We start from the raw sequence: 25,153 nt of genomic DNA, 5'->3' as shown, positions 1-25,153 counted from the left end.
CTTTCTGAATTAATAATTGTTAGTTTTTATAAGATGGTATTTTTTTAATTTAAGAGACAGCAAATAGACAGAGATGATTCGGGTCACATACACATACCTCTTCTGTCTATGCTCTTAGCTATTTTTAAGATAAAGTTGTTCTGGTGGGCGTTGACATACAATGTATGCATACAGCTGTTCAAGTTGAGGAATAATTAATGCCCATAAAAATGAAAAAAAGAAAAACTTCATCAATAATTTCTCTCTCGCGATAGTAATAAGATAAGAGAATGAAGAGGAGATCTTCTTGGTTTTGTTCTGAGGCAATTATTTTGTTTTCTTTTTAAGGTAAGTAGTGGATCCCATATACCCTGACCAGATTGTATTCATCATACTTTTGGAATGCGAAGCACTCATGATTTCGTTTACAATTTTTTTTTTCTCTCTTTGGGATAATTGTCCAAGTTACCTTCACCCAACACCCCCACCCACAAGTTTTTCTCCCGCAAGGAAGACCATAAAATATCTAGGACAAAGCAAAATCGTAACCATAATGTTTGGTCGTACCAACACTTATGCGTGTTTTCAAAATCCAAAACCAGAAGTATCAGTACGATACAAACTTAATCTTTTGTTTAGACGAGAGAAGTGTCTATAATATGCTAGAAATATCTTCAATGATAGGTTAAGCAAAATCTACCTACGTAAATTATTAGATAGGCACTGAATGAAACACCACAACATGGGAAGTGTTCCACATAACTTTCAACCATCATTATTAGATGGTGACATATATATGAAGTGAGTCTAAAATATTATAGTAGACATTAATGAACGATTTGATAGCGGATGAAATTATATGTTTAAGAAACACAAATTTCGATAGAGTAGACTATGACTCTGATATTATGTTAAGAAATAGACTTTAAATTTAATTTAACTCTACAAAATCGATTTGTAAAATAAAATTTACACATAATTATATACTATAAAATTGTTTTATCTTTAATCGGCATAAAACTTCCAACGAGACCAAGTAACAAAGAAAAACTATGATCATGATCGTCATATATTATATATACATATAAACTGATTTAAATGAATAGATTAGTTATGGGGGTAGAGAAGGGGAGGGAAAGGTGAAGGGAAGATGCAGGAACATAGGTAGAAGGCGTGAGAAATAAGGTTATGATTTTATGTTACCCCAAATCCAAGTTTTTGTCCCCACGCCGTCATTTGGGGCCACATTAAACCAGAACATCTCATGTGCTTTCTTACCTATCTTACTCCAACACGTGAAGCTGTCCACGCTGGATTGGAGAATGCATGTATACCCCTTACGTTCTTATTTTCTGGATTACATTATTACCTCCATATTCCAGACTCTGCAAAACAATCACTTCTTTTGAAACTACACTCACTCACATGAACCTTTTGTTATTGCACCCGTTTAAGAGTATATTGGCTCAACTATTTCTAGCAAAGAAAATGATATTTTAATAATTAAAATTTGATAACTTTTTATGAGTTGACATTTTCTAAATAATTTTAAAATATAAAAAAATAAAAAATAAAAAATTATTTAAAATTTAGTTATTAAAAAAATATTTTTTTTAAGACCGGTTCGATTATAAAGGATTTTTTTTTTCTTTTTAAACCCTAGGTGCTTATTTTGATTTGAATGAAAGATGCTTGGGTTCAGCGTATTCAATATATATATCGTTACAATAACGTAATAAATGTCGTAGTTACCTCTATGACTGATTGAGTTCTGAATTTTGTTTGGCAAGTTCATCCACAAAGGGACAGATAATGTTTAAGTTTGTGTTTGTGTTTGTCTAGTTCTGGTCTTAGAATTAAATATTGCAGTAAAAAAACGTGATATATATGTTTTCTTCACCACAACTATCATACAAACTGTCTTTATTCGTTGCGGAGAATATGACAAGACTCTCACGTGATGCTCCCAACCCAGCTTATGAGTTTTGCAACGACGGCCTCAAGGATTTTTTTTACGCGTAAGGCAAACTAAAAGTGTTTTTTCTTCAGAATTAATTTTATTTAACTTTTTTAAATAATTAGTTCATGTCCTTTAATCTTCGATATAGAGTTAATCTTAAGTAACTTTTTATTAATTTTATATTTAATAATTCATTTTAACTTACCAAATGGTTAATATTATTCTATAAAGTGTATTTTTCTTAAATAAGTTGTACCTTTTATATTTATATATAATTGAAAATGTCAATTAATTTATCAATTTTAAGTCTTATAATTTCTAAGATATTTATTTTTGAAAATAACTCCATTTAATATTTAAAAATCAACAGTTTTTAAATATTTTTTAACATTTAGGTATATCTTCCGAAATTATATCATATAAGAACTTTATTAGTTAACACTAATTAATAAATAATATCTTTATATGTTTTAAATTATTAAAATTTATTTTAAAGTGCGATAATTGTTTCATGATGTATAAAATGTAATCAATATTAAATGTTTGAAGAGATTTTACTGTCAAGATTCTTTATGTTCCTTTTTTTTTCTAAGCTCTAGTTTCTTGTTGGTCTCAATCATGGTCTCATTTTTATTTTTATATGTTCTGTTTTCAGCTCCTTAAATTGTTTCAGACCTAGCAGAAGGTGGGTAGACTGTTTTGGATGGATGAGATAGAATGGAAGCATGTGGCCAACTGAAGGATCTTGAAAAAGAAGATGAACTACCCTGGACCTTTTTACCAAAGCTAACTCAACTCTTTAACACAGAAAATTGGATTTTATAATATCAAATTCAATACTTTCATCTTTCATCGAATTGTTTGTTTTGTATGATTAATATGGGTCTTTATAGGAACACCAATTTCTTTGACAAAATTGAATGAATTTTCAATCCAATTTTTCTATACCTTTCAACAAGAAATGAAAAAAAAAATTATAATTGTTCAATAGTTTAATTAGAGTGGACAATGCCATGAGTGTGAGTTTAACTATCACATTATATTCTCAAAATAAACATTCATCTTCAACTTCAAAATTATAAAAATATAAAACTTTTATGTTATCTTCATTCCAATCCATACTCTGTCCTCTACAATTCTAAATATTAATTAAATATTTTAATAAATAATAAAAATCACAACTTAAAACCAAGATATTATTAAGTATTTAATTTAGAATGACCAAGATCTTCTTTTCTTCAATAATATCAAACAATGATTCTCTACACCTAAATTAAAAAAAAATCAGATATTATTTATACATGTATTCAATCAATAAAAGAATTTTTAGTTAAAATCAAAATAAACAAAAGTAATCAATAAACAAAAGTAATCACGTCAACAAATTCACTACAATAAAACTTTTAAATAACTAATTTTAGTGACAAAAAAATTAGTTATAGTAATGGCACCTAGCCATCAGTCTTGGGAAACCCAAAATTTTGTCGTATCTGCAAGAATTCTACTTCCCCATTTCGAACCGTCTCTCCAGTTATACATCCAATACACTTTTATTATACACTTATGGGTCCTATTATTAATACCCTAAATTATATTACCTTTACTTATAAAATTTCATCCAAAACTCAAAATCCCCAAATGTTCAACCCTAGAATGGGAATATGCCATGACCATTCAATTTTTCCCTTATCAATTACTGATCTAAGACCCTTTCCACCGATTAAAAATCACCTAGAACACAGAAAACCCAACTGAGCTATGAAAGCCAACTATAACATTTACATTTGTATTCAGAACAAACACTCTAACCAACTAAGCTATGAAAACACATGCAAACACATCTTGCTTATGAAGATGGTGATTTTGATTATGACTATATACATGTCGTTTGATATTGTTGTTATTTTCTTTGCTAAACTGAATGGAAGCATTGATCACCTCACCAGTGATGAGAGTGTTAATTTTTCTTTCTTTTCATAAAATGGCAAAAGATATCTCTAAGTGATGAAGTTTATAATTTACTTTTACTATAATTTAATTAAGGTAAATTTTCTATAGTATTTTTATTATATTGATTTAAAATATGCATTTCTAATGTTTATATTATGCATGATTATAAAAAATCATTTTTTTTGTATTATAGAATGTATATGTGATGAGTGTATGATGAACATTTATTATCATATAGATTTTACATAGTAATTGTTATAGAAATGTGAATGAAGATATTCAAATACCAATATTATACACTACGCATATATTAGAGATGAATATGTTTTATGTCAATGATATATTAAAATATACATATTATGTGTAACCATGTAAAATAGGGATTTTGATATGGATTTGTAGTTTTGATTTTGTTAAATCACGTATATTATTCTATTTTATTAAATTAATTTGACTCTAGGTGGGAGAAAAGAAATAAAAGAATGGTGAAGAAGAAATAAAAAAAGGGAAAAATGGTGGTGGAAGGTGGATGGCGAAGAAGAGAGGAAGAAAGGAAAAACTGATGATGGAAAGAGAGGAAGAAGGAGAAAAAGGATGCTGAAATATGGATCATGGAGAAGAAAGAAGAGGGAAAAAGGTAGAAGGATGTGAAGTGATGGATCATGGAGAAGAAAGAAGAGGGAAAAAGGTAGAAGGATGTGAAGGGAGGTGGAGGAATGTAGATGAAGGTGGTCAAAGGTGAAGAAATCATTCCAAATTTATGACTACAAAATACATGCATTTCTTACTCTTATCAACGACCTTTCTCATAATACATATTTCATTTAAACAACCATGCATCTCAATTAAATACTAAATTCAATATTATATTTAAAATTTATCTTTCACATTTATATTGAATCAATTAAAAAATTAAGTTTTTCTTTTTTTTTTTCACTCAAACAAAAATAAGGTGAGAACAACTTTTCAGTTTCGCTTGAATAATTTCACTCAAGGAAAAATAGAATCTAAGAGTAACTTCTTTCTTTTTGTTTGAGCAACTACTCTACCCAATAATTTTTTTTATATCTTTATGTGATAAATATAATTTATTATTAGTTATATGTAATTATTACCAAAAATTTATTAGATTGGTCATTCTAGTACACATTCTATTATTATGAACAAAACTTTTATAAATTTTATAATTATAGAAAACTACTTTAATAAATATTAGGTATAATTACTAATTTGATACCACAATTTTTTGATTAAGTTCAATTTGGTCCTCGTACTTTTGGTTTGTTCAATTTAGTATCCCAATTATCTAAAAAGATTCAATTTGGTCTTCTCCGTTGAGTTTGAGTTAACACCGTGTCCATGCAGGACACGTGTCAAGCCATGAAATTTTTAATTTAAAAAAAAAAACTACCATGTGTCAGTTTACCATCGTGTCACGTGGTGGCAGCTTACAATCATGACACGTGACAATGGTAATAGTTATTTTCAATTTAGTCCTCTATTTAATTTTTTGGTTCAATTTAATACCCCAATTTTTTAAAATAATCCAATTTCGTCCTTTGAGACCAGATTAGTAACTAAATTTAATTATAACTTTTATATATATATATATATATATATATATATATATATATATATATATATGTTTATATGGAGACCAATTGAACTTAAAAAAAAATTGGAATACCAAATTGATGATTATACTTGAATATATCTAAAAGATCATGTAAATCCTAGATTCTATCAAAAAATCTTGGTAGCAAATACTAAAATTATTGTGGCACTCGCATATCTGCATTATTGTTGAGTTTGGTATGTTGCTTCCAAAATCAGTTGCTGTTATTAACTTTTTTGTACCAAGAAGAAAACCACCAAAAATGTCCTGCCATTAACGGTAACATGACAGAGCTCTTGGACTCAATAATTCCTCTGCGATGCCATCAAATCAGACAAGAAGCAGTGAATCGAAGGAGACAGAGAAAGAAGAGTAGCCGAGTTATCCACATGCCAATCCTTTTCTCTCAACCTTTTGTGTACGCGTGCTAACCTAGATCACCACACACAACACAACTTTCGAACACCACATTGCTTCTCCAAACAAACCTACAATGTTTGTTGTGCTACCATAATATATATGAAATGACATTACTGTTCATTTTTCGGCACAGAAACTTCATCCATGAAAAATCATTATCTATTCTCCATTAATGCACACCTCTTTACCTACCTCTGCATGCCACCCACCACATGCTATGTTTAATCCACCCAAGTTCGTTGCACTTTTCTCATTTTTATTCTAGTTTTGCCAATATTTCATCGCGGTGGGGTTCCCTTGTCAAATTAGGATCTCTTTCTCTTCCCATTTCTTTCTTTTTATTTCCTCTTTTCGTTTTTACTTACAAAATTGTCATTTATATGGGCCAAAATCCGTTGCGGCCCAGGCCCACAGAAAACAGAAATGGGCCTAAAATAGAGTTAAAAGATTAAAGAATAAGAAACAGATGAAGAGAGGAGGAAGCGAATGTGTAGTAGTGATGGAGAGAGAGATCGAAAAGGCGAAACTGAAAACCCACTTGATATTCGCGTATGGCACGTTGAAGCGAGGATTCCCCAACCACTATCTGATGGAGGAGCTGATGAGGCAGGACGACGCCGTTTTGGTTGGAGTGTACTTGACTGAGGATTATTACCCGCTGGTGTGTGGACCTCACGGCATCCCTTACCTGATCAACCTCCCCGGGTCGGGGCACCGGGTGAAGGGCGAGGTTTATGCTGTGTCGGAGAGCGCGGTGGCTAAGCTGGACGAGTTCGAAGGTGTGAGTGTCGGGTGCTACGAGCGCTTATCGGTGACGGTGGCGGCGGCGGCGGAGGAGGAGGGTGGGGGAAGGGTGGAGGCGGAGGCGTATTGGGGACACAGGAGGTTCGCGGAGGTGCTGTGGAAGACGAAGGGGGAGGTGGGGTTGAAGGAGTATGGGGAGAAAGAAGCAAAGGAGTACGTAAGGAAGGAGAACAGACCGGGTGGCAGAAACACTATTCTTGACCTTGTTCCTTAGTTTCTGTGTTTGTTTGTTGGGTCATCAAATAATCTGGGACCATTGCGCGCCCAATCTTGTTTTTTTTAGTGATTGGTGTTATTTCTCATTGTAGGAACCATGTGTTGCATATATAAATTCTGTACAACTTGTTTGTCCATTTCTTGAAGAAGAGATTGATGGAATTATTTATATCATACATCCACTTCATCACATCTTCTCTCTCCAGAATCATTTATCTTTGGCCTATTTATCATTAACAGTACAAGAACAGTGTCCAGCGCATTCAGCAAAGCCTTTGCCAGAGCCTGCATCAGGGCCTTCAGTTCTGAAAATAACACAACTCCACCCTTCACCGCACTTGCAGAAGGCTCCGCTGCCGCTGCCACTGTCACTGCTACTCACAGCATCAGCAGCCAGAATTAATTCTTGGGACACTGCCTCGCCCTCACTGCACCACACATTGGATCAAATCAAATACTAAATATTTATACAAAAAGAAAATAAAAAATATATGTATAATTTTTTGCCATCAATTTATATAGAAAAGAGGTGTGTTTAGCGTACATGGTACATGAGCAGTTTTCACCACATTTAACGAAAGCTTTGCCTGCATCAGGTCCCTCAGTCTTGGTTATGATGCATGTCCAACCCTCACCCATCTTGCAGAAAGCACTGCCCTTGCTCATGCCCAAGGTTTTATCCGGGGCTGGGATTTCCCTGCAGAAAGAGTTGTAAGCGCAACAACACACTAAACGATTTTATTCAGATTTCAGGTATGTATAAACTCGCAGCATCAGTGATATATTTAAAGGATGGTTGAAAACAGAGCAACAGTATTGGTGACACAAGTTACTGAATTTAATTAAAACCATAGAGGGGTGAAAAAGGTGAATTATAAGAGGGAACAAAACTGCAATTAGAGTAGTGAGAAACCTGAGATGGAGAGACTTCTTCTCATGGGTGGAGCTCTGGCTCTCCATCGTGTCTTAGTGATGATAAGAATTTGGCTTTTGTTACTCGGATGGAGTACTATCCTATGTATGACGAATGAATGGAGATTTGGCACATTAGAAAATAATTAAAAAGTTCAAATAATTAATTCACAGTGAACAAAAAATTAATTAGATTCACTTAACATGTTATTACTTATTGTATACGCTTACAGACTCTCAAAATTAGCGATTTAATTATAAAGGTATTTTTATTTTTTAGTAAAAGTATAAAAATTAAATTAATTAAATTGAATTTATATATATATATATATATATATATATATATATATATATATATATATATTATGATGGAAAACAATGCTATCTTCACTTATTGCGGTTTGCATCAGTTACGATTACAACGCACCTTCCAGTTATTTGAACCTTATCAGCAAGCTATGATCAGGAAACGACCAAACTAACAAATTAACAATACATCAGGTTTTTCAATACCTTTTAATATTTGTCTCCACATTTCTTTTTTCACTGTTAATAAATAGATATAAAGTTTTTATTTTAATATTTCCATTTGTATTCTGCAATAAATACATATTACTGTTTTTTTTTCACTCTCGTGGTAAATTTATAAATTAATTGAAAATTCTGTTAGATATAATTGAGAAAAAAGATAATTTTTTAACAAAAATAATTAATGTTTTGATGTTTTAAAATATCCCAGTAGCGTCCAATTCTGTGTGGCCCAGACCCTATCTGTTATTAGGGAAAAGAAGAAAAAGAATACGAGCAATATACTCTTTTAATATATTTTGCATGATTGAATGCATTATATAAATTTTATTAAAAAGTGTCACGACTATGAATCCTTTTGAGCTACCTTTTCAGTAAACAAAAACAAAACAAGGGACACACGTGAAAACATCACTGAATGCATTTTTATAAATCTCTTTTCAGGTTGGGGTCGCACACACAAAATGGGCCTTGAAGATCCAATGTTCATACTTGGGCTTCAAAGGACACTTAGGCCTAGAATGTACAATGCGCATCCAAGTTCCATGATACTTAATATATATTCGGGACTTCTCCCTACATCTCCAATAGATTCTTCTCTATTTCTAAGTCCCTGCATTGATTATATTTATGTCCTTACCAATTAAAGTAGGTGAGGTAATTAAAATAGTTATGTCCTCAGATAATTTTTAAGTGAAATCCTGCATCTCCAAAGCTTTTTTGTTTCGAAAAAAACACTCAAATCTCTGCTCACTTTGAAAAAACACTCCAACCTCTGTTCACCAACATTTCTAACAGTGTTTTTTTTTTCTGCATCATTGTTGTGCCTCTGGTGAGCTTGAACACATGACTATAAATTAAAAAACAAATTTGAATAAATTTGATGTCAACCAATATAATAAACTAGATGAGATGTCCACATGAGCAACAGAGAAAAATAAAATAACAAAAAACAACAAAAAACAACAAAAACCAAAAAAGAACAACAGAAAAATAAAAAAAGAACAATAAAAAGATATTGGATGTCCAAATTCATAAGTATAGGACATAAAAAATTATCGGATGTCGACGTTTGTAATACAAACCACTATACCGGATATCAATCTTTGTAACAAACAAAAAATTTTAAAACAAAAGTCTTACCAAATGTGAGCTTCTACATTATAAACCAGTATACCGGATGTCGACATCCACAAAACATAAAAGGGTTAACTATGTTTTTTGTCTCTAAATTATTAAGCGATTTTGATTTTGGTCCCTCTTTTAAAGTTTACTCTATTTAGGTCTTCGTCCATTTAAAATTTATGGAATTAGACCTCAAAAGTTGACGCCGTTAGCTTTTTTTAAACGTGGCAAATGGAGTACCACGTCATCCATTCACTTTTAGACATGTGTCAATGTTTAAATTACATATATTAGTGTTTTTATTTATTTATTTTGATTTGTACGCTTCTCCTTCTTTGTTTTTGTTTTTTTCTACTCATCTCCCACAAACTCCATCCAGACTAAACCCAAGTGTCCCCACCTCCTCCTTCTTCATTTTGAATACAAGAGCATTCTTCTTCCTCCCACCATAGATGCTCCCGTTTTCGATAAGCTCGAAATGGTGTCATTTGCTTTTTTGCTGCAACTAGGATTGACGACGTTCGCTTCTTCCTGTTGGTGTGTTTCAGATCTAGATTCACCATGAGAGGCCAACGAAGCTATGTTGTTCACTGTTGCGTCGTTTATCGAGGTTGTCATTGGCGACCATATTTTCTTCCTTTAACGTGAATTGCAAGATGTTTCCCATCCTTTTTTACCCTGCACCAAGCACCACCCAACCACAACATTTTCTAACATCAACGCGATTAAGAGAGGTTGCTGGAGTGTGACATCGGCCATAAACGTCACCTGCATTGTCGCTTTTCCCTTTCTTCACCAACACATGCAATTAGGGATTTTGGTTGGGTTTTGTGAGTGTTGAGTGTGTTAATAGTGACTGTTGGAAGATTTTTTTTTTTTTTAAATCAGACTTGCAAAAGAAAACAAGTGGTAACAGGTTCTCTGATTGTGTCTACGAGTGAAGAAAATTGAAAATTAAGCAGAGTGGAAAATGAAGTTCTCTAATTCTTTGGATTCTCTGTAATTGTCTATTAATTTCCATGGGTTCTCTGTAATTTTTTGTTCCAAATAATTTTTAGGTTGGAATTTTTTATAGTTGGAAAATGAAGTTAAAGTTGAGTGGAAAATAATGGAAATACCGAGTTTTTTATCCTTTTCCCCGTGTCATTTTTCATCAACCCTTCAAAACAGTTGAAAAAGTTAACAACGAAGTAATTAAAGTGATTTTATGTTTTCTGTGAATTTGATGTTTGAAATCCCATAATCTGTGATTTTATGGATTTTTATACCTGGAAGAAGAAGTTAAAGTTGAGTCGAATGTAATTGAATGGTTGGATCGAAAATGTTGTGAGGTTGATAATGGAGAATAGATGTTAAAGGTGGAAATGGAAAAGGGGTTTTGATTGTTGTTTTGGCTCTCTGTTTGTAATGAAGATGTTCGTTAATAAAGAAGAAGATCATGAAGTTAGAGAATGAAGAAGTTCACCAACAAAGAAGAAAGATGATGAAGAGGAAATTTAATTTAATTTTTTAAATTAAATAATGTTACGTGTCATAAATGAGCAGCTGACATAATATTCTGTTTGTCACCTCTAAACAAATGCTAACGCGTCAATTTTTTAGACTAATTCCATAAATTTTAAAAGGATGAGGACCTAAACAGACCAAACTTTAAAAGAGAGACCAAAACCAAAATCGCTTAATAGTTTAAGGACCAAAAACATAATTAATCCAACATAAAATAAAGAAAAAAAAAATCATTGAATGTTTGCAACTCACATACCGGATGTCAACATCCGCAACACAAAAAAAAATTGTAAAAATATGATTTTCGTATGTTGACATCCATAACATAAAAAAACTATACCGAATATTGATATCCGTAATAAAAAAAGTTATAAAAAATGAGTTTATGGATGTCATTTCAGGAAAAAAAAAACCATAAAAATAAAATTTTTGTTCCTATTTTCTAACGTGAATCTGCATGTAAGCCAGCAGTGTAAAGTAAAATTACATCTAAGTAAATCTAAGTAAGTGTTGCGAACAGATAAATATAACTGATGTGGAGAAGAAGTATTGCTATGTTGCGGATGTGGAGAAGAAAACAAAATCGCGTGCTTGGCAGGACCTGGAGAGAAGAAAAAAGCTGGACCAGATGTGCATATAAAGGGGATTTACGGATCTCACACTAGCAACGCACACAATTAGATCAAATTGGGCGTGCTGGTGCATTAAATAGGTGAGGCTGCTGCATTAAATAGGAAAAAGAAAAATTATTTTTAGTATTTACTATGGGCAATATGAGAATTAACATATGTTTTGGAAGTAGAGAAGAATCTATTAGAGGTGCCGAGAGAAGCCCCTAGTAACCAACCGCATGTTTACATCCACAAAACACAATTGAAAATTTTTTATAAATCTGTATTTCAATCAAATTACTAATTTAAAATTTAGTCTCTTAAAACAGTAATTAAGTCTGAGTGTTTAATTTTAAACTTATCAATTAAAATGGTAATTTACATATTGTTGAAGAAGGAATACAAATTCCATTATACGTTTTTGTCATCAAAGTTACACTAACTCACCACTTTATCTCTATTTTTTTTTTCGCGTATTAATTTACCTTCCAACTTTGACAGTGCTTTACTTTTTTTCTTCTATCAAAGTCGACCCTCAATCCACACACATCTTTTTAACTTGATTATTATTATATACAAAATTTACACAAATTTATTGACAAAATTTATACCATTTATTGACATAAAAAAATTAGAAAGATTTGAATTTAAAAAAGAATTAATTACGGAACATCTTATGGTATACAATACGAAAAAGTGTTAGTCAGTTTGTATCTTTATATTTCAAGATAACTTATCATCGGGCATGCCTCTTAATAATGAAGTAGGAAGAATTGAAATTTCTCAAATATTTATATAAGAAAAGTGTTATATGTATAATATGATATGTACAAGACCAAAGACCAAATATTAAGTAGGGAATAAGAAATCAAAAAAATAATAGGAGACCCTAATAGATAATTTGTTGTCAAGGATTACTTCATTTCAGATTTTATTGTTAATATTAATAAAATAAAATTTATATTGGATGACAGGCTGGTTAAAGTTGTATATCTGCTATAGAAGCTAAGTTTATATGGTGGCTCTTAAGCAAGGAAGCTATTTATATTTATAGGTTATGGAGGAGTTTAAACGCATAACAGAAGGTTTTTGTATATTCACAATTACAATGTTTTTCCCATTCAAAGAAATTCATACTTTCATTTAATTTTATTAGTATTTACAAAAAAAATGTCACATTAACAACTAATTTTATTGATCAAAAGTTGTTAGTGACTATAATAATCAATTTAGATACCAATTTAAAAAAAATATTGGTTACTTGACTATGAATAAAAAATTATAATTGATTTCGGACTTGATTTCTAAAATTTAGTTACCAAAGAAAATTGGTTATTAATCATTAATTATCAAAGTATTTTTTACCAAAGAAATTCATTTCTAAATTAGTCTGTAATTAATTAGTGATTAATTTAAGAACGAAATTTATTTTTTATTCATAATAATGATTATTTTAGTAATTAATAACTTTTTATTTTATAAATTGATATATAAATTGTTTGTTATAGTGACTAACAAATTTTGAACGCAAAATTTAATAGTTAATAAGGTTATTTTTGTAGTAATTATTATTAGAATTATACATGTTATTTTTATTTTTTTTTAAAGATTCAATAATAATATTTTTATTAAAAAAATTAATTTAATATAAATTTGTAATTAAAAAACTTGACCGAATGAATCAACCACCTAAACAACCGAGTTCGTGAAACTCAATGAATTAAATGGTTGGATACAAATTTAAAATATTAAATTCGAATTATATTGGATCGGTGAGAATCGACTCCTATCCAACCCAACCAAAACTCAGCTGGAAACACATACAATCTGAACTTACTATCATACAAACTCATAAGCACAGCACACCTAAGTGCTGAAAAGAGCATGAGGTAATCGAGAGGAAACAAAAAACAAGTATTCACGCAAGAATTAACGTAATTTGAATGAAGTGTTAACGAATTTCCATCTGCATCCACATAGAAAGTTCACCAAACTAGATATTACAACACACAGTTTTCTCTCACTCAACAAACTTCTCGTTCATGAAGGCAACTCAAACATTACAACTCGGGATTAACCTAATACAAAGGCTGTGAGGTTCTATATATACAAAGGCTATAAGGTCCTAATACAATTACTTAATCGTTTAACCATGTCAATCCTCTAAAAACCTCTTAGAACATCATATTAAGCCAAATATTCACACTAGGACTTCAAATTGGTTGAAAGCTGGAAATTTTAAGAATGCATAAACTCAAAAATCTTTAAACATGGTAAGGTTACCTAAAATAAAGAGGAGGTTAGCAATGCGTATCAAACAAAACTCCATGTTCCAGTGAATATATAAGCTACTTCCAAACTTTAAATAGATTCATAATTTAGTTTGAATTAATATATTAAACATGATCGAAGAAGGCTATATCAGATAACGAAAATACAACGCACTATCCTGGAGACTCCAAGTGCTTAGTTATGGTAGTGTTGTTGTTGTTATTTATTTTACATGGTAGCTTGTTCTTCTGTTTATTTTACTTGGTAACTCTTCTGTGATGAAGTAGTGGGCAACATACATTGCTGCTAGAGTCAAACATTTCTGCTGGAAGATAAGAGTGAAAGGGAAAAGGACAATCCACTACAGAAGCAGAAGATGATGGGTGGATCCCGCAATCTTCCAATTTTCATGTGATCATCCACTATACCATACTTTCAATTTCATCTACTGCTACTCCACAGCTTCCTTCCCCCATTTTCAATCTTAGTGATATATAGCTGGAGTTAGCTAAACATTTTCATGCTTCCACTTCACACATGCCCACATGCAGAAAAGCCTCTTCTTATGCAAACAAAAATTGTTTTCTTTTACATACTGCTCTCTGTCTTCTTCTTCGTAGCAGTAATTTGAATACATTTCCATAGTTAACAATAATGCTCCTTACTACTTAAGAAAACACCAAATCTTTGCACTCCGTAATTTATATTGAATTCTAATGTCATCTCATTCTACCGGTTCAATTAAAACCTTATGTTCCAATGTACAGCACATTAATACTATGATATAGTATATATGTGTACCTCCAAAACACTATAAATTTGGTACAACTAATAATCACAATGTCTTCAATCCTTTCCAGATTCAACTGAAAATGGATTCCATTATCTAAAAGAAAATACATTTTCATAAGCCAAGTGATGTATCATGATAAATCCACATCATGAACAAGTTGCTGAACTGCTGCTGGAAATTTGAAAGAAAAAGAAAATTAGTTTCAGTGGTCATTAATGGTCTTAAGTGTGAACATCCAAGATGAATGATTCCGACATTCTCAAGAGAAAACGGATATAGGTTTTATCAGAGAGGAGAATAGGTTTAGAACACGGTCTTGCGTAGGTAGCTCAGTGAGAAATGAGAACGAGATCAATGAAATGGTTGTGGTGGTTGACAGCAAAAGCACACCAGTGGGTCTTATAGTGCGATTTTCTGTACTTGACCCAACCAACTTCTTCATGTGCAGTGGGCCACACTTCGAGAAATTAAAACACACTTTAGGCCCCTCTATTTGTGTAATGGGTCAGGCCCATTACTATATATACACAAGCACTTTGCATTCCAAAATCACACTTTGCAATGGCAACTTCTAAAGTAATCGGTAACATTCTATTTGTGTTTGTTTGTTTAGGCATTTGCTCTGCTGCTAGAACACTCCTCACTCTAGAGGACCGTGTGAACTTGCATGTTGGCACTGTTGTTGGTGGATATGGCGGTGGTGGAGGAAGTGGCGGCGGCGGCGGAGGAGGAAGTGCTGGGGTAGAGCACGGTGCTGGTGGCCACGGAGAAGGAGCTGGAGGAGGTGAAGGTGCCGGTGCTGGATATGGGGCTGCAGGTGGTGGACACGGTGGTGGTGGAGGAAACGGAGGCGGTGGTGGCGGTGGTGCTGATGGAGGTGGATATGGAGGAGGGGCTGGTAAGGGTGGTGGTGAAGGATATGGTGGAGGTGGAGCAAATGGGGGTGGTTATGGTGGTGGAGGTGGAGGTGGAAGTGGAGGAGGAGGAGGAGGTGGTGCAGGGGGTGCTGGTGGTGGTTATGGAGGCGGGGAAGGGAGTGGGGCTGGTGGTGGCTACGGTGGAGCGAATGGTGGAGGAGGAGGTGGTGGAAGTGGCGGGGGTGGTGGAGGAGGTGCTGGCGGAGCAAGTGGAGGAGGATATGGTGGTGGTGAGGGAGCTGGACAAGGAGCTGGTGGAGGATATGGTGGTGGAGCAGCTGGTGGGGGTGGGGGTGGCTCTGGTGGTGGTGGCGGTGGAGGCTATGGTGGTGGAGGTGCACGTGGGGGTGGATATGGAGGTGGTGGTTTCACATATATAAGTCGAATGGGTTGAAGCTCTGCAAGATTTACACTGATATTGATGTATACATGCTCTTTACGATATTTGAATGGTGAAGTCTTTATTAATCATATACATGGAAGACTACATTGTCCTATATTCCATGAACTTCTGTTATGTGTTTCTCTCTGTCGAGAAACTAGGTTAAAGAAGCCATGATGGAAAACATGCCAACTTGAAGACTTTGCTATACAAAATAAATAGGAACTTGTATCGATTAATAAATTACTATTGTGTATTATTTAAAACGTAACATAGAAGAAAAAGTACGAAATGAAAAAAAAAAAGATAAAATGAAATAAAGAAAAAGAACTGTACAGGAATATATTTCACTACGAAAATGAAGTTGCAAAATATATTTATCGTAGCATGAAAATTAAAAAAAAAAAAAAAAGAGAGAGAGAGAGAGAGACTATTCTACTGTTAGTATATAACATATTTAGTGTATTCTAAATTAAGACGAGATAAATCTTCCATGTGATTGAGAATTTGCAGAGATCGGCTGTCAAAAAACCTTTTACACTATCATTTTAATCAAATACTTATTATAAAAATATAGATTATATGATAATAGGTATATGAAGTCATTGTAATGTTGCAGTTATATATAGTTCGGTATTGGAGTTCAATATTGATCTTAAATATGAATAATGTTCATTTATTTGTATAAGCGAAACTGTGATAGAAAATTAATATTACTCTTTTTTGGATACAATCATTGTTTGGGGAGTTTTAATATAAATCTTCAACCAGTTCGCATAAATATAATGCTGGGAAGAAAATGTTTATATGATCCTTAACTATTCACGTATGTTTATGACATACAATATTTTTTACAGTAAAAAAATTGTAAAACGAGATTATTAATGTAATGAAAAGACAATAAGAGAAAAATAATACTATAAAAAAAAAGTGACAAGACAAAATAATAGTATGTCACAGTATAAAGTTTGTCCTTAATTACAAGTGAGTGATGAGAAATAAAATTATTTTTAAAGTGACATTTTTTATAGAAAAATGATTATTAGGAAGTTGGGTCATGGCTATCAGAAAGAGGTAAGGAGATATATTTTCTCTTAATGGTGCAACAATTATTAGATTGGGAAATACATAGCTATAAACATGGTTTTCTCCAAATCATATAATTTAGAGCGATATTATCCCTTCTGACGGAAATCTGATATAAGCTGAAAATTATTAATAATCCTATATTATATCACCTATTTATAATTGTTTGCGATATATATATTTAATTATTTTGAATTTACATGTTATGTTGAAATCACCAAATTACATGTTATGGTGGTACTCTATTGAATATCCCTCCTATGTATGTAGTTCTCCTAAAATCCATGAGGTATATTGATAAGCATGGTAAGAAGTGAAAATTTGAGTTTAAGAATTTGCAAACACTATCAAATGCCTCTCATCTATCTAACTCATTATTAGATGCTCACACTGTTCTTTGTGTGAATGTGGTGGCAATAAAAGAAATGAATTTGATCGGGAAAGGAAAGTAAAATGAATGTAAAATAGTGGTGAGTGGCGGTGGGAGCTAGAAAAGGGGGATAAGGTAGGCAGTAAAATAGCTTGGTAGGCATATAGAAAAGGGTGAAGTTGAAAAAAGAAAAGAAAAAAGCGTAGGTTTGTTGGAGTAGCTATGGATACTGCATATTCCGTTGGATGTGGAAGACAGCAGAAGCACACAATGAGAATGGTGTGAGGGTAGCTTCATATATGAGTGCTTTCAGTGTATCTTTGTATGTTGCCTTAATGGACCACACTGTGGGGACATCCAACTTTCATATCCATGTGCTTCAACCACTCTTTGCTCTCAACGCGCCTTCCCAATTCCTATAAATACCTCCGATCTTCGTCACTTCAAACCCAACCTACCTTCTGGGATTTCATCTTCACTTCAATCCCATGGCTACTATTCACAGATTTCCCAGTGTTGTTTTCTTAGTACTATTGGCTCTAGGTGCATGTTCTGCTAGAAGGGCCCTTCTCACCTTTGATGGTGGATATGGTGTAGGCCACGGCATTGGTGCTGGTTATGGTGGTGCTGCTACTGCTGGAAGTTATGGAGGTGGTGCTGGTGGCGGCTCGGGTGGTGGCGGTGGATATGGTGGGGAGCATGGAGTTGTTGGGTATGGAGGTGGTAGTGGCGGAGGACAGGGTGGGGGAGTAGGATATGATGGTGGATATGGTGGTGGTGGTGGTGGAAGTGGTGGTGGTGGCGGTGTGGCTTATGGTGGTGGGGGAGAGCATGGTGGTGGTTATGGTGGAGGTCAAGGAGGTGGAGCAGGAGGGGGATATGGAGCCGGTGGGGAACACGGCATTGGGTATGGAGGAGGTGGCGGAAGTGGTGCTGGTGGTGGAGGTGGATATGGTGCAGGAGGAGCACAGGGTGGTGGGTATGGTACGGGTGGAGGAGCTGGTGGTGGCGGTGGTGCAGGAGGACAGCAAGGGGGCGGTTACGGGGGTGGTCAAGGAGGTGGAGGGGGAGCAGGTGGAGGGTATGGTGAAGGTGGAGTACATGGTGGTGGTTATGCTGGTAGTGGTCAAGGAAGTGGAGGTGGAGCAGGTGGAGGGTATGGTGGTGGTGGAGAGCATGGAGGTGGATATGGTGGTGGGCAAGGAGGTGGAGCTGGTGGAGGATATGGTGCGGGTGGAGAGCATGGTGGTGGATCAGGGGGTGGTCAGGGAGGTGGAGCTGGTGGAGGGTATGGTGCGGGTGGAGAACATGGAGGTGGATATGGTGGTGGAGAAGGAGGAGGAGCTGGTGGAGGATATGGTGCAGGTGGAGAGCATGGTGGTGGATCAGGGGGTGGTCAAGGAGGTGGAGCTGGTGGAGGGTACGGTACTGGTGGAGAGCATGGTGGGGGATATGGTGGTGGTCAAGGAGGTGGAGCAGGCGGAGGGTATGGTGGAGAGCATGGTGGAGGTTATGGAGGAGGTCAAGGAGGTGGAGGAGGCTATGGTGCTGGTGGAGATCATGGTGCTGCTGGCTATGGAGGTGGTGAAGGAGGTGGAGCTGGTGGAGGGTATGGTGCCGGTGGGGAACATGGCATTGGGTATGGAGGAGGCGGTGGAAGTGGGGGTGGGAGTGGAGGAGGTTATGGTGATGGAGGAGCCCATGGAGGTGGATATGGTGGCGGAGCCGGTGGAGGAGCTGGGTATGGGGCAGGTGGAGCACATGGTGGTGCTTATGGAGGAGGTAGTGGAAGTGGCGGGGGCCATGGTGGCTATGTTCCCTGAGAATTTGTCTACAAAGCACAATAGATATCGAAGTGAAGCCTACGAAAGAATAAGCATGATGATAATAATAACTTAACAAGCACCTTTTATAAACTCAAGATTTTTATGTACGCAAATATTTCTATAATTATTAATTGCATTATGGTAAAACTATTCTCTTCTTGTACTTGTTTTTCTATTATTCATAACTATATATATATGGAAGAAATATGTTGAGTTTGAGAATCTCTTTCTGTCTCTATCTTGGTGCAAACAAACACGTTCAATTAATTACAAACAAACAAAATTTGGGAGTTAAAATAACATTTCCCTACTAGAAAAAAGATTAGTTGGTCTAATCTCTAAACAGTACTCCACCGGATCTACTCCTACCAAATCACACTATACCAGGAACAGATAATATAATGAATGGTTATTTATTTGTTATATAGAAATGATTCAGCAAAAGTAGAGATAAACAATTCATCACAAACATTTTAACTAATTAAGAAAATTATACCAACTACATTCAAATATATAGAAAAGATTATACTGATCATTTACTTTGATATTTTCCATTATAAGTTTGAGTAGTAGTGAGCAAGAAAGTTCTTACTAGTGTAAGCACTTGTTTTCCATCGTACACTGTCTTTCCTTATTAGTGTAATCATATGACTTTGAGTACACATGATTTGAGTACACAAACTGATATGGGATATACTCCGCTCATGTTATTTCAATAGGATCAGGAAAATGATATTTTGAAAAAAATTTGTTACACAAACAATTATTTTTTAAAAAAAATCATGAAATTTTATTATTTTATTTTTATAATTTTCATAAAAAACTACTCTATTTAATAATTTTTTAAATTATATCAACAAAATGTTTGTCAAAAACCATTTTCCATTTCAATACATTTATTCTTGAACACCTTTGACCGGTAATTTATACATATTATTTTTGTATTTTTTATTTGTAAGAATTATAAACTTCTTTGTCAAGAAGTTTTACAAGAAGTTAAGGTCATTGTTGCCCTAATTGTATTTTAGTTTGATGTAAAACTCTAGAGTTTATATTTACATTTTCTTTTTACTTGTTACATTGTTTAATTCTAATATTTTGAATAACTTAAAGTAGAGAGTGGTTTAATATTGAATGTTGTGCGTTTTGTCTTCGATGATGTTAAATTCTTGAATCAAAATTTCTTTGGATATTTTATTTATTTATTTATATGCAATTTAAATTTTAGTTGTCGGACTTCTTAAATTCTTCAATCAGATCGTTGTGTGTGTGTGTGTGTGTGTGTGTGTGTGTGTGTGTGTGTGTGTGTGTGTGTGTGTGTGTGTGTGTGTGTGTGTGTGTGTGTGTGTGTGTGTGTGTGTGTGTGTGTGTGTGTGTGTGTGTGTGTGTGTGTGTGTGTGTGTGTGTGTGTGTGTGTGTGTGTGTGTGTGTGTGTGTGTGTGTGTGTGTGTGTGTGTGTGTGTGTGTGTGTGTGTGTGTGTGTGTGTGTGTGTGTGTGTGTGTGTGTGTGTGTGTGTGTGTGTGTGTGTGTGTGTGTGTGTGTGTGTGTGTGTGTGTGTGTGTGTGTGTGTGTGTGTGTGTGTGTGTGTGTGTGTGTGTGTGTGTGTGTGTGTGTGTGTGTGTGTGTGTGTGTGTGTGTGTGTGTGTGTGTGTGTGTGTGTGTGTGTGTGTGTGTGTGTGTGTGTGATTAACTACATATAGTTATTGAGAGATTGTGGTTCTATATATATCTCATCACTAATATCAGAACTGATGGTTCGGAATGATTAACTACATAATCATAAACATAAAAAAGAGGTCACCGAAGTGATTGACCGCATAATCATACCAAAAAGGAGTCATCATACATCTGAGGAGAAATATACCATATGAAAAAAAAAAGACTCACCTTAAGAGGAGATTGTTAGGAGTAGTTCAATGCTTTAAGATTTTGGGATAAAAGTGGTGTCAGATGACTATAACCATATATAAAAAAAAAAACCCAACACAAATTACCCTGGATTACATTTTATATTTACATGATGTCTTTTTTAATATGCGAAGATGTTTCATATAATATATTTACAATTTAATTTTTAAATATATTCCTAATACCAATAAATTTAGTTTATGAAATTCAATTTTCGATGTATCATTTGGCATGTTGGACCAATTCTATTCTTTCTCAATGCTTAATTTAAAATATTCTTAAACTTTTATATATATAAATTTCTCTTAAACATCAAATAAATCAGATCGAGTCTATTTTTTCTCAAATTCACGATAAATGGGGGACAAAAATAGATAAAATTAAATTATTAGTAATATTATTTATTGATAAACTTAAAGATGCCTGAATTTAAAGTGTGTTCTTTTAAAAAAATGAATTTGAAGGAGAGTGATTAGATTGATTTGAGTGGATTTGAAGGACAAATTTATATTGTTTTTTTATTGTTGTGTTTGAATGGAAGAGTAGATTTGAGGGTGTGGAAATGAATGGATTTAAGAGAAAAAAGAGGTGAGAATGAAATTGTTTGGATTAAGAGATTTAAAAAAAAAGTTTAGAAAAGTTAGTAAATAGTGTGATAGATTTAATAGATTAAAAAAACATTTTAATTGATAAAAATGAAAAATTATTATTATTATTATTATTATTATTATTATAATATTTTTTTAATCATTTTTTTAATTTATTGTTATTTATTTCGTTAACATTATTATTATTATTATTATTATTTTTTGATTTAGTATATTCTATTTGATTCTAATGAAATAAATTTATTTATCTAATAATTATGAAATTGATTTTTATTATAAAAGTAGAAAAAAAAAACACACTTCCCGCTTGAATCTTTAATCTTTGCATACGAGCAAAGAAAGTTGAATCAGAATATTCATCTTGATTTTTGTAAAATTTTGCCTCGAATATCTAGCTTTCATTCACATAACCAAATACACCATAAGAGATTTGGAGGTGAAAATAAGTGAATTTAAAGGTCAAATTCGTAAAAATTTGTAAGTTTTGATTGATATGATAGATTAAAAAACTTAATAAATTAAATTATAAAATTACTATTTTGCCTTTATAATAAAAATTAATATATATATATATATATATATATATATATATATATATATATATTCTTTTCAGGTATCATTATTTGATACGACTTCACTGTATTTTGTACTATTCTGGAGTTTATATTGCCTAATATGATTTTACTGTTTTTCCTATTATTCTATATGACTTAAATACTTGTTTCGTCCTCATTTTCGTAGTGTTTGTTGTGGATGGTCCTCATTTTGACAGAATGTTTAAAATAGTCCTCATTTTTACCGAATGTTTAAAATGGTCCTCATTTTCGCAATTCGTATTTTATTTGATCATTTTCTGTGACGCCATTTAAATCAGTAACGGAACCATTTGTACAGTACACGTAACACACCCCAATGCAATGTAATATAAACAATGTCACATATACAATACTCTGTTACTGACTTAAACGGCGTTACAGAAAATGACCAAATAAAATACGCATTGTGAAAATGAAGACCATTTTAAACATTCTGTCAAAATGAGGACCATCCGCAACTAACACTACGAAAATGAAGACAAAAAAGGTATTTAAGTCATTCTATATCATTCTAAAGTCTCTGGTGTCTCATACGTACGACTTTATTGTTCTAAGGTATTCATTGTGGAATATGACTTTAGTATAAGTTTATGTTTAGGTTTTAGTTTGATTAATACAAATTTTTTAAAATATATTTTTTTAAAATAGTTAAACACAAATAAATTAATTAATAGACAAGGTGTTATTAAAAAAATGTTGAACAGATGGAAAAACAACAAGAGAAGGATGATATCCTATTCCACATTCTCAATCAAGATCAAGAAAACAAAAAGGAATGTCTTCTTGTGGAAAGTTGTCTCATAGATAAATGTTTTAGTACAATTATATTATTACTCAAACTTTTATTGTGTATTAGTTTTGGATCCAATGATTTCTCTCTTTAATTTCTTTTAGTAACACCTTGTCCGCTAATTTATTTATTAATATTTAATGACTTTAAAACAATGTATTTAAAAAAATTAGTCGCAATCAAATTAAAACTTAAAAATAAACATATACTAAAGTCATATTAAACAATAGAAACTTCAGAATAATGAAATTGTATGAGACAGTCGATACTTCAAAATAATAGGAAAAATATTGAAAATTTTATTAGGTACTAAAGAAGAGTACAAAAAACACTAAAATCATATCAAACAACAAAGGTTTCAAAAAAGTACAAAAAAGCATTGTATAACCAATAGAAACTTCAAAAGAAGTAAGAAAAACATTGAAGTACGACTTCTTTATATTATGAAGTCTTCAAAGACAAATACCAAATACAACTTCAATTTTTTATAATAAAAAAAATAATTGGTTGATTAACGTTAATCAAAGTAAAGTGAAGTCGTCGGCCTCATATACAAATTCTTCCTGTTTATGTAAATCGTTCACATGCCATATTACTTCTTCCTAATGAAGTCATCCTTGGTTGGTACGATTTCCCATATTGGTAATTTTTTCAAAATTTGTCCATTTTGATAATTTCACCAAATAGATAAAAGTGTCATATTCTCATCTTGAAGTAAAATTTATTGTTATCTCAAATTTCATACTCAAATGATATAAAACTGTTGTCGCAATCCAATTTCCATTTGGTATAACGGGTATTCTCGTACATTTACCTTTACTATTTCAAATATATTAAATAATTAAAAAAAAATTAAATAACCATAAAGAAAATATCAAAATGACTTAAATTATAAAAGTGTATACCATTGAACACTTGGAATTGATGTGAAAAAAAATTAAAATAAAAGTATTAAAAAGGAGTATAAAACAATCACATTGTGTTCTAAATATTATTTGATTTAATAAAAATGAGATTTTTATTTTCTCAAATGGAATATCATTTGAACAAAGCTAAAAAAAGGTGTAATCAAAATTTTAATACAAAATAAAAAAGTTTAAGCATAAGTGAAGTTAGTACATATTAAACAAGTCGAAAAACTTTTAGGTTAGAGAATAAAAAATTATGTGACAAAGAAATAAATAAAGATTTTTCAAATTAAATGAAAGTAATAAGAAAAAATATCATTAAAGACAAATTTGTTAAGTAACATAAAAAAATATGAATATTTTAATAATTTGACAGATCTAAGGAAATGAAGATAGACATACTTATCCATATCTTCATTAAAACTTTCAATGTTACTCATAATCATATATTATCAATGCAAATAGTTTTCATCAATATTTATATTCGAACAATAATTATGTGAACATATTTATTTGACATCCCTCCATTTTATAAAGACAGAAAGCAATCAAAATAAAAGAGTGCTTGACATAATCAAGAACTAGTTACCAATTCACATCTTTAATGTTACATTGATTAAGAAAATTTCTTGGTAATTACTACCTTAAACATGAACAGTGTTAATTTTAGACAAATACAATAAATATTCTCTTAAGTCCGCATTTTGATCTTGAACATTTAATGTGGACTTAATTGGGATGCGGACTTATGAAATTTTAATAGTTATATTACAATATGAAATATTATAAGTATTATAAGTCATATAATTACATTATAAAATAGTATGAGTGTTGAAAATTTGTAAAAATTATAAAAATATAAAATATATGATAAATACAAGAGATATGTTACAAGAGAAACTTCTGATTTTATTTTATTCCTATATGTAATAAAATATATAGTCAAATGACTTTTACAAGATTTTTTTTCTGAAAATAAGTCATAAAATTATTGATCCGAGAATTTTTTTTTCTTATCAAATGCGAATTTAAACGGAATGCAAATTTAAATGAATGTAAACTTAAACATGT

General features: G+C 32.5%; 3 protein-coding genes and 1 pseudogene across 3 annotated transcripts; 3 read left to right on the top strand and 1 right to left on the bottom strand.

The window, feature by feature from the left end:
- Positions 1-6,423: 6,423 nt before the first annotated feature.
- LOC114174588 (putative gamma-glutamylcyclotransferase At3g02910 pseudogene) lies at positions 6,424-6,942 on the top strand (annotated as a pseudogene).
- Positions 6,943-7,059: 117 nt separating this feature from the next.
- On the bottom strand, positions 7,060-8,000 carry LOC114171972 (uncharacterized). Its single transcript, XM_028056729.2, has 3 exons — positions 7,858-8,000; positions 7,489-7,641; positions 7,060-7,372 (listed from the first exon to the last, which is right to left on the bottom strand). Exons 1-3 carry the CDS (start codon positions 7,902-7,904, stop codon positions 7,168-7,170), a joined length of 405 nt encoding a protein of 134 aa, XP_027912530.1. The 5' UTR covers positions 7,905-8,000; the 3' UTR covers positions 7,060-7,167.
- Positions 8,001-15,222: 7,222 nt separating this feature from the next.
- On the top strand, positions 15,223-16,082 carry LOC114174587 (uncharacterized). Its single transcript, XM_028059420.2, has one exon. The coding sequence runs from the start codon at positions 15,252-15,254 to the stop codon at positions 15,999-16,001; it is 750 nt and encodes a 249-aa protein (XP_027915221.2). The 5' UTR covers positions 15,223-15,251; the 3' UTR covers positions 16,002-16,082.
- A 1,654-nt stretch (positions 16,083-17,736) lies between these two features.
- LOC114174586 (uncharacterized) lies at positions 17,737-19,493 on the top strand. The gene has a single exon (XM_028059419.2). It carries the CDS (start codon positions 17,934-17,936, stop codon positions 19,266-19,268), a length of 1,335 nt encoding a protein of 444 aa, XP_027915220.1. The 5' UTR covers positions 17,737-17,933; the 3' UTR covers positions 19,269-19,493.
- The last annotated feature ends 5,660 nt before the right edge of the window (positions 19,494-25,153 follow it).

This window comes from Vigna unguiculata, chromosome 2, assembly GCF_037176805.1.
Source record: "Vigna unguiculata cultivar grain cowpea cultivar isolate G323 ecotype 2 chromosome 2, ASM3717680v1, whole genome shotgun sequence".
In the NCBI taxonomy this organism is placed as follows: domain Eukaryota; kingdom Viridiplantae; phylum Streptophyta; class Magnoliopsida; order Fabales; family Fabaceae; genus Vigna; species Vigna unguiculata.
Note: the sequence above shows the minus strand (reverse complement) of the source record. Positions and strands in the feature narration are given on the sequence as shown.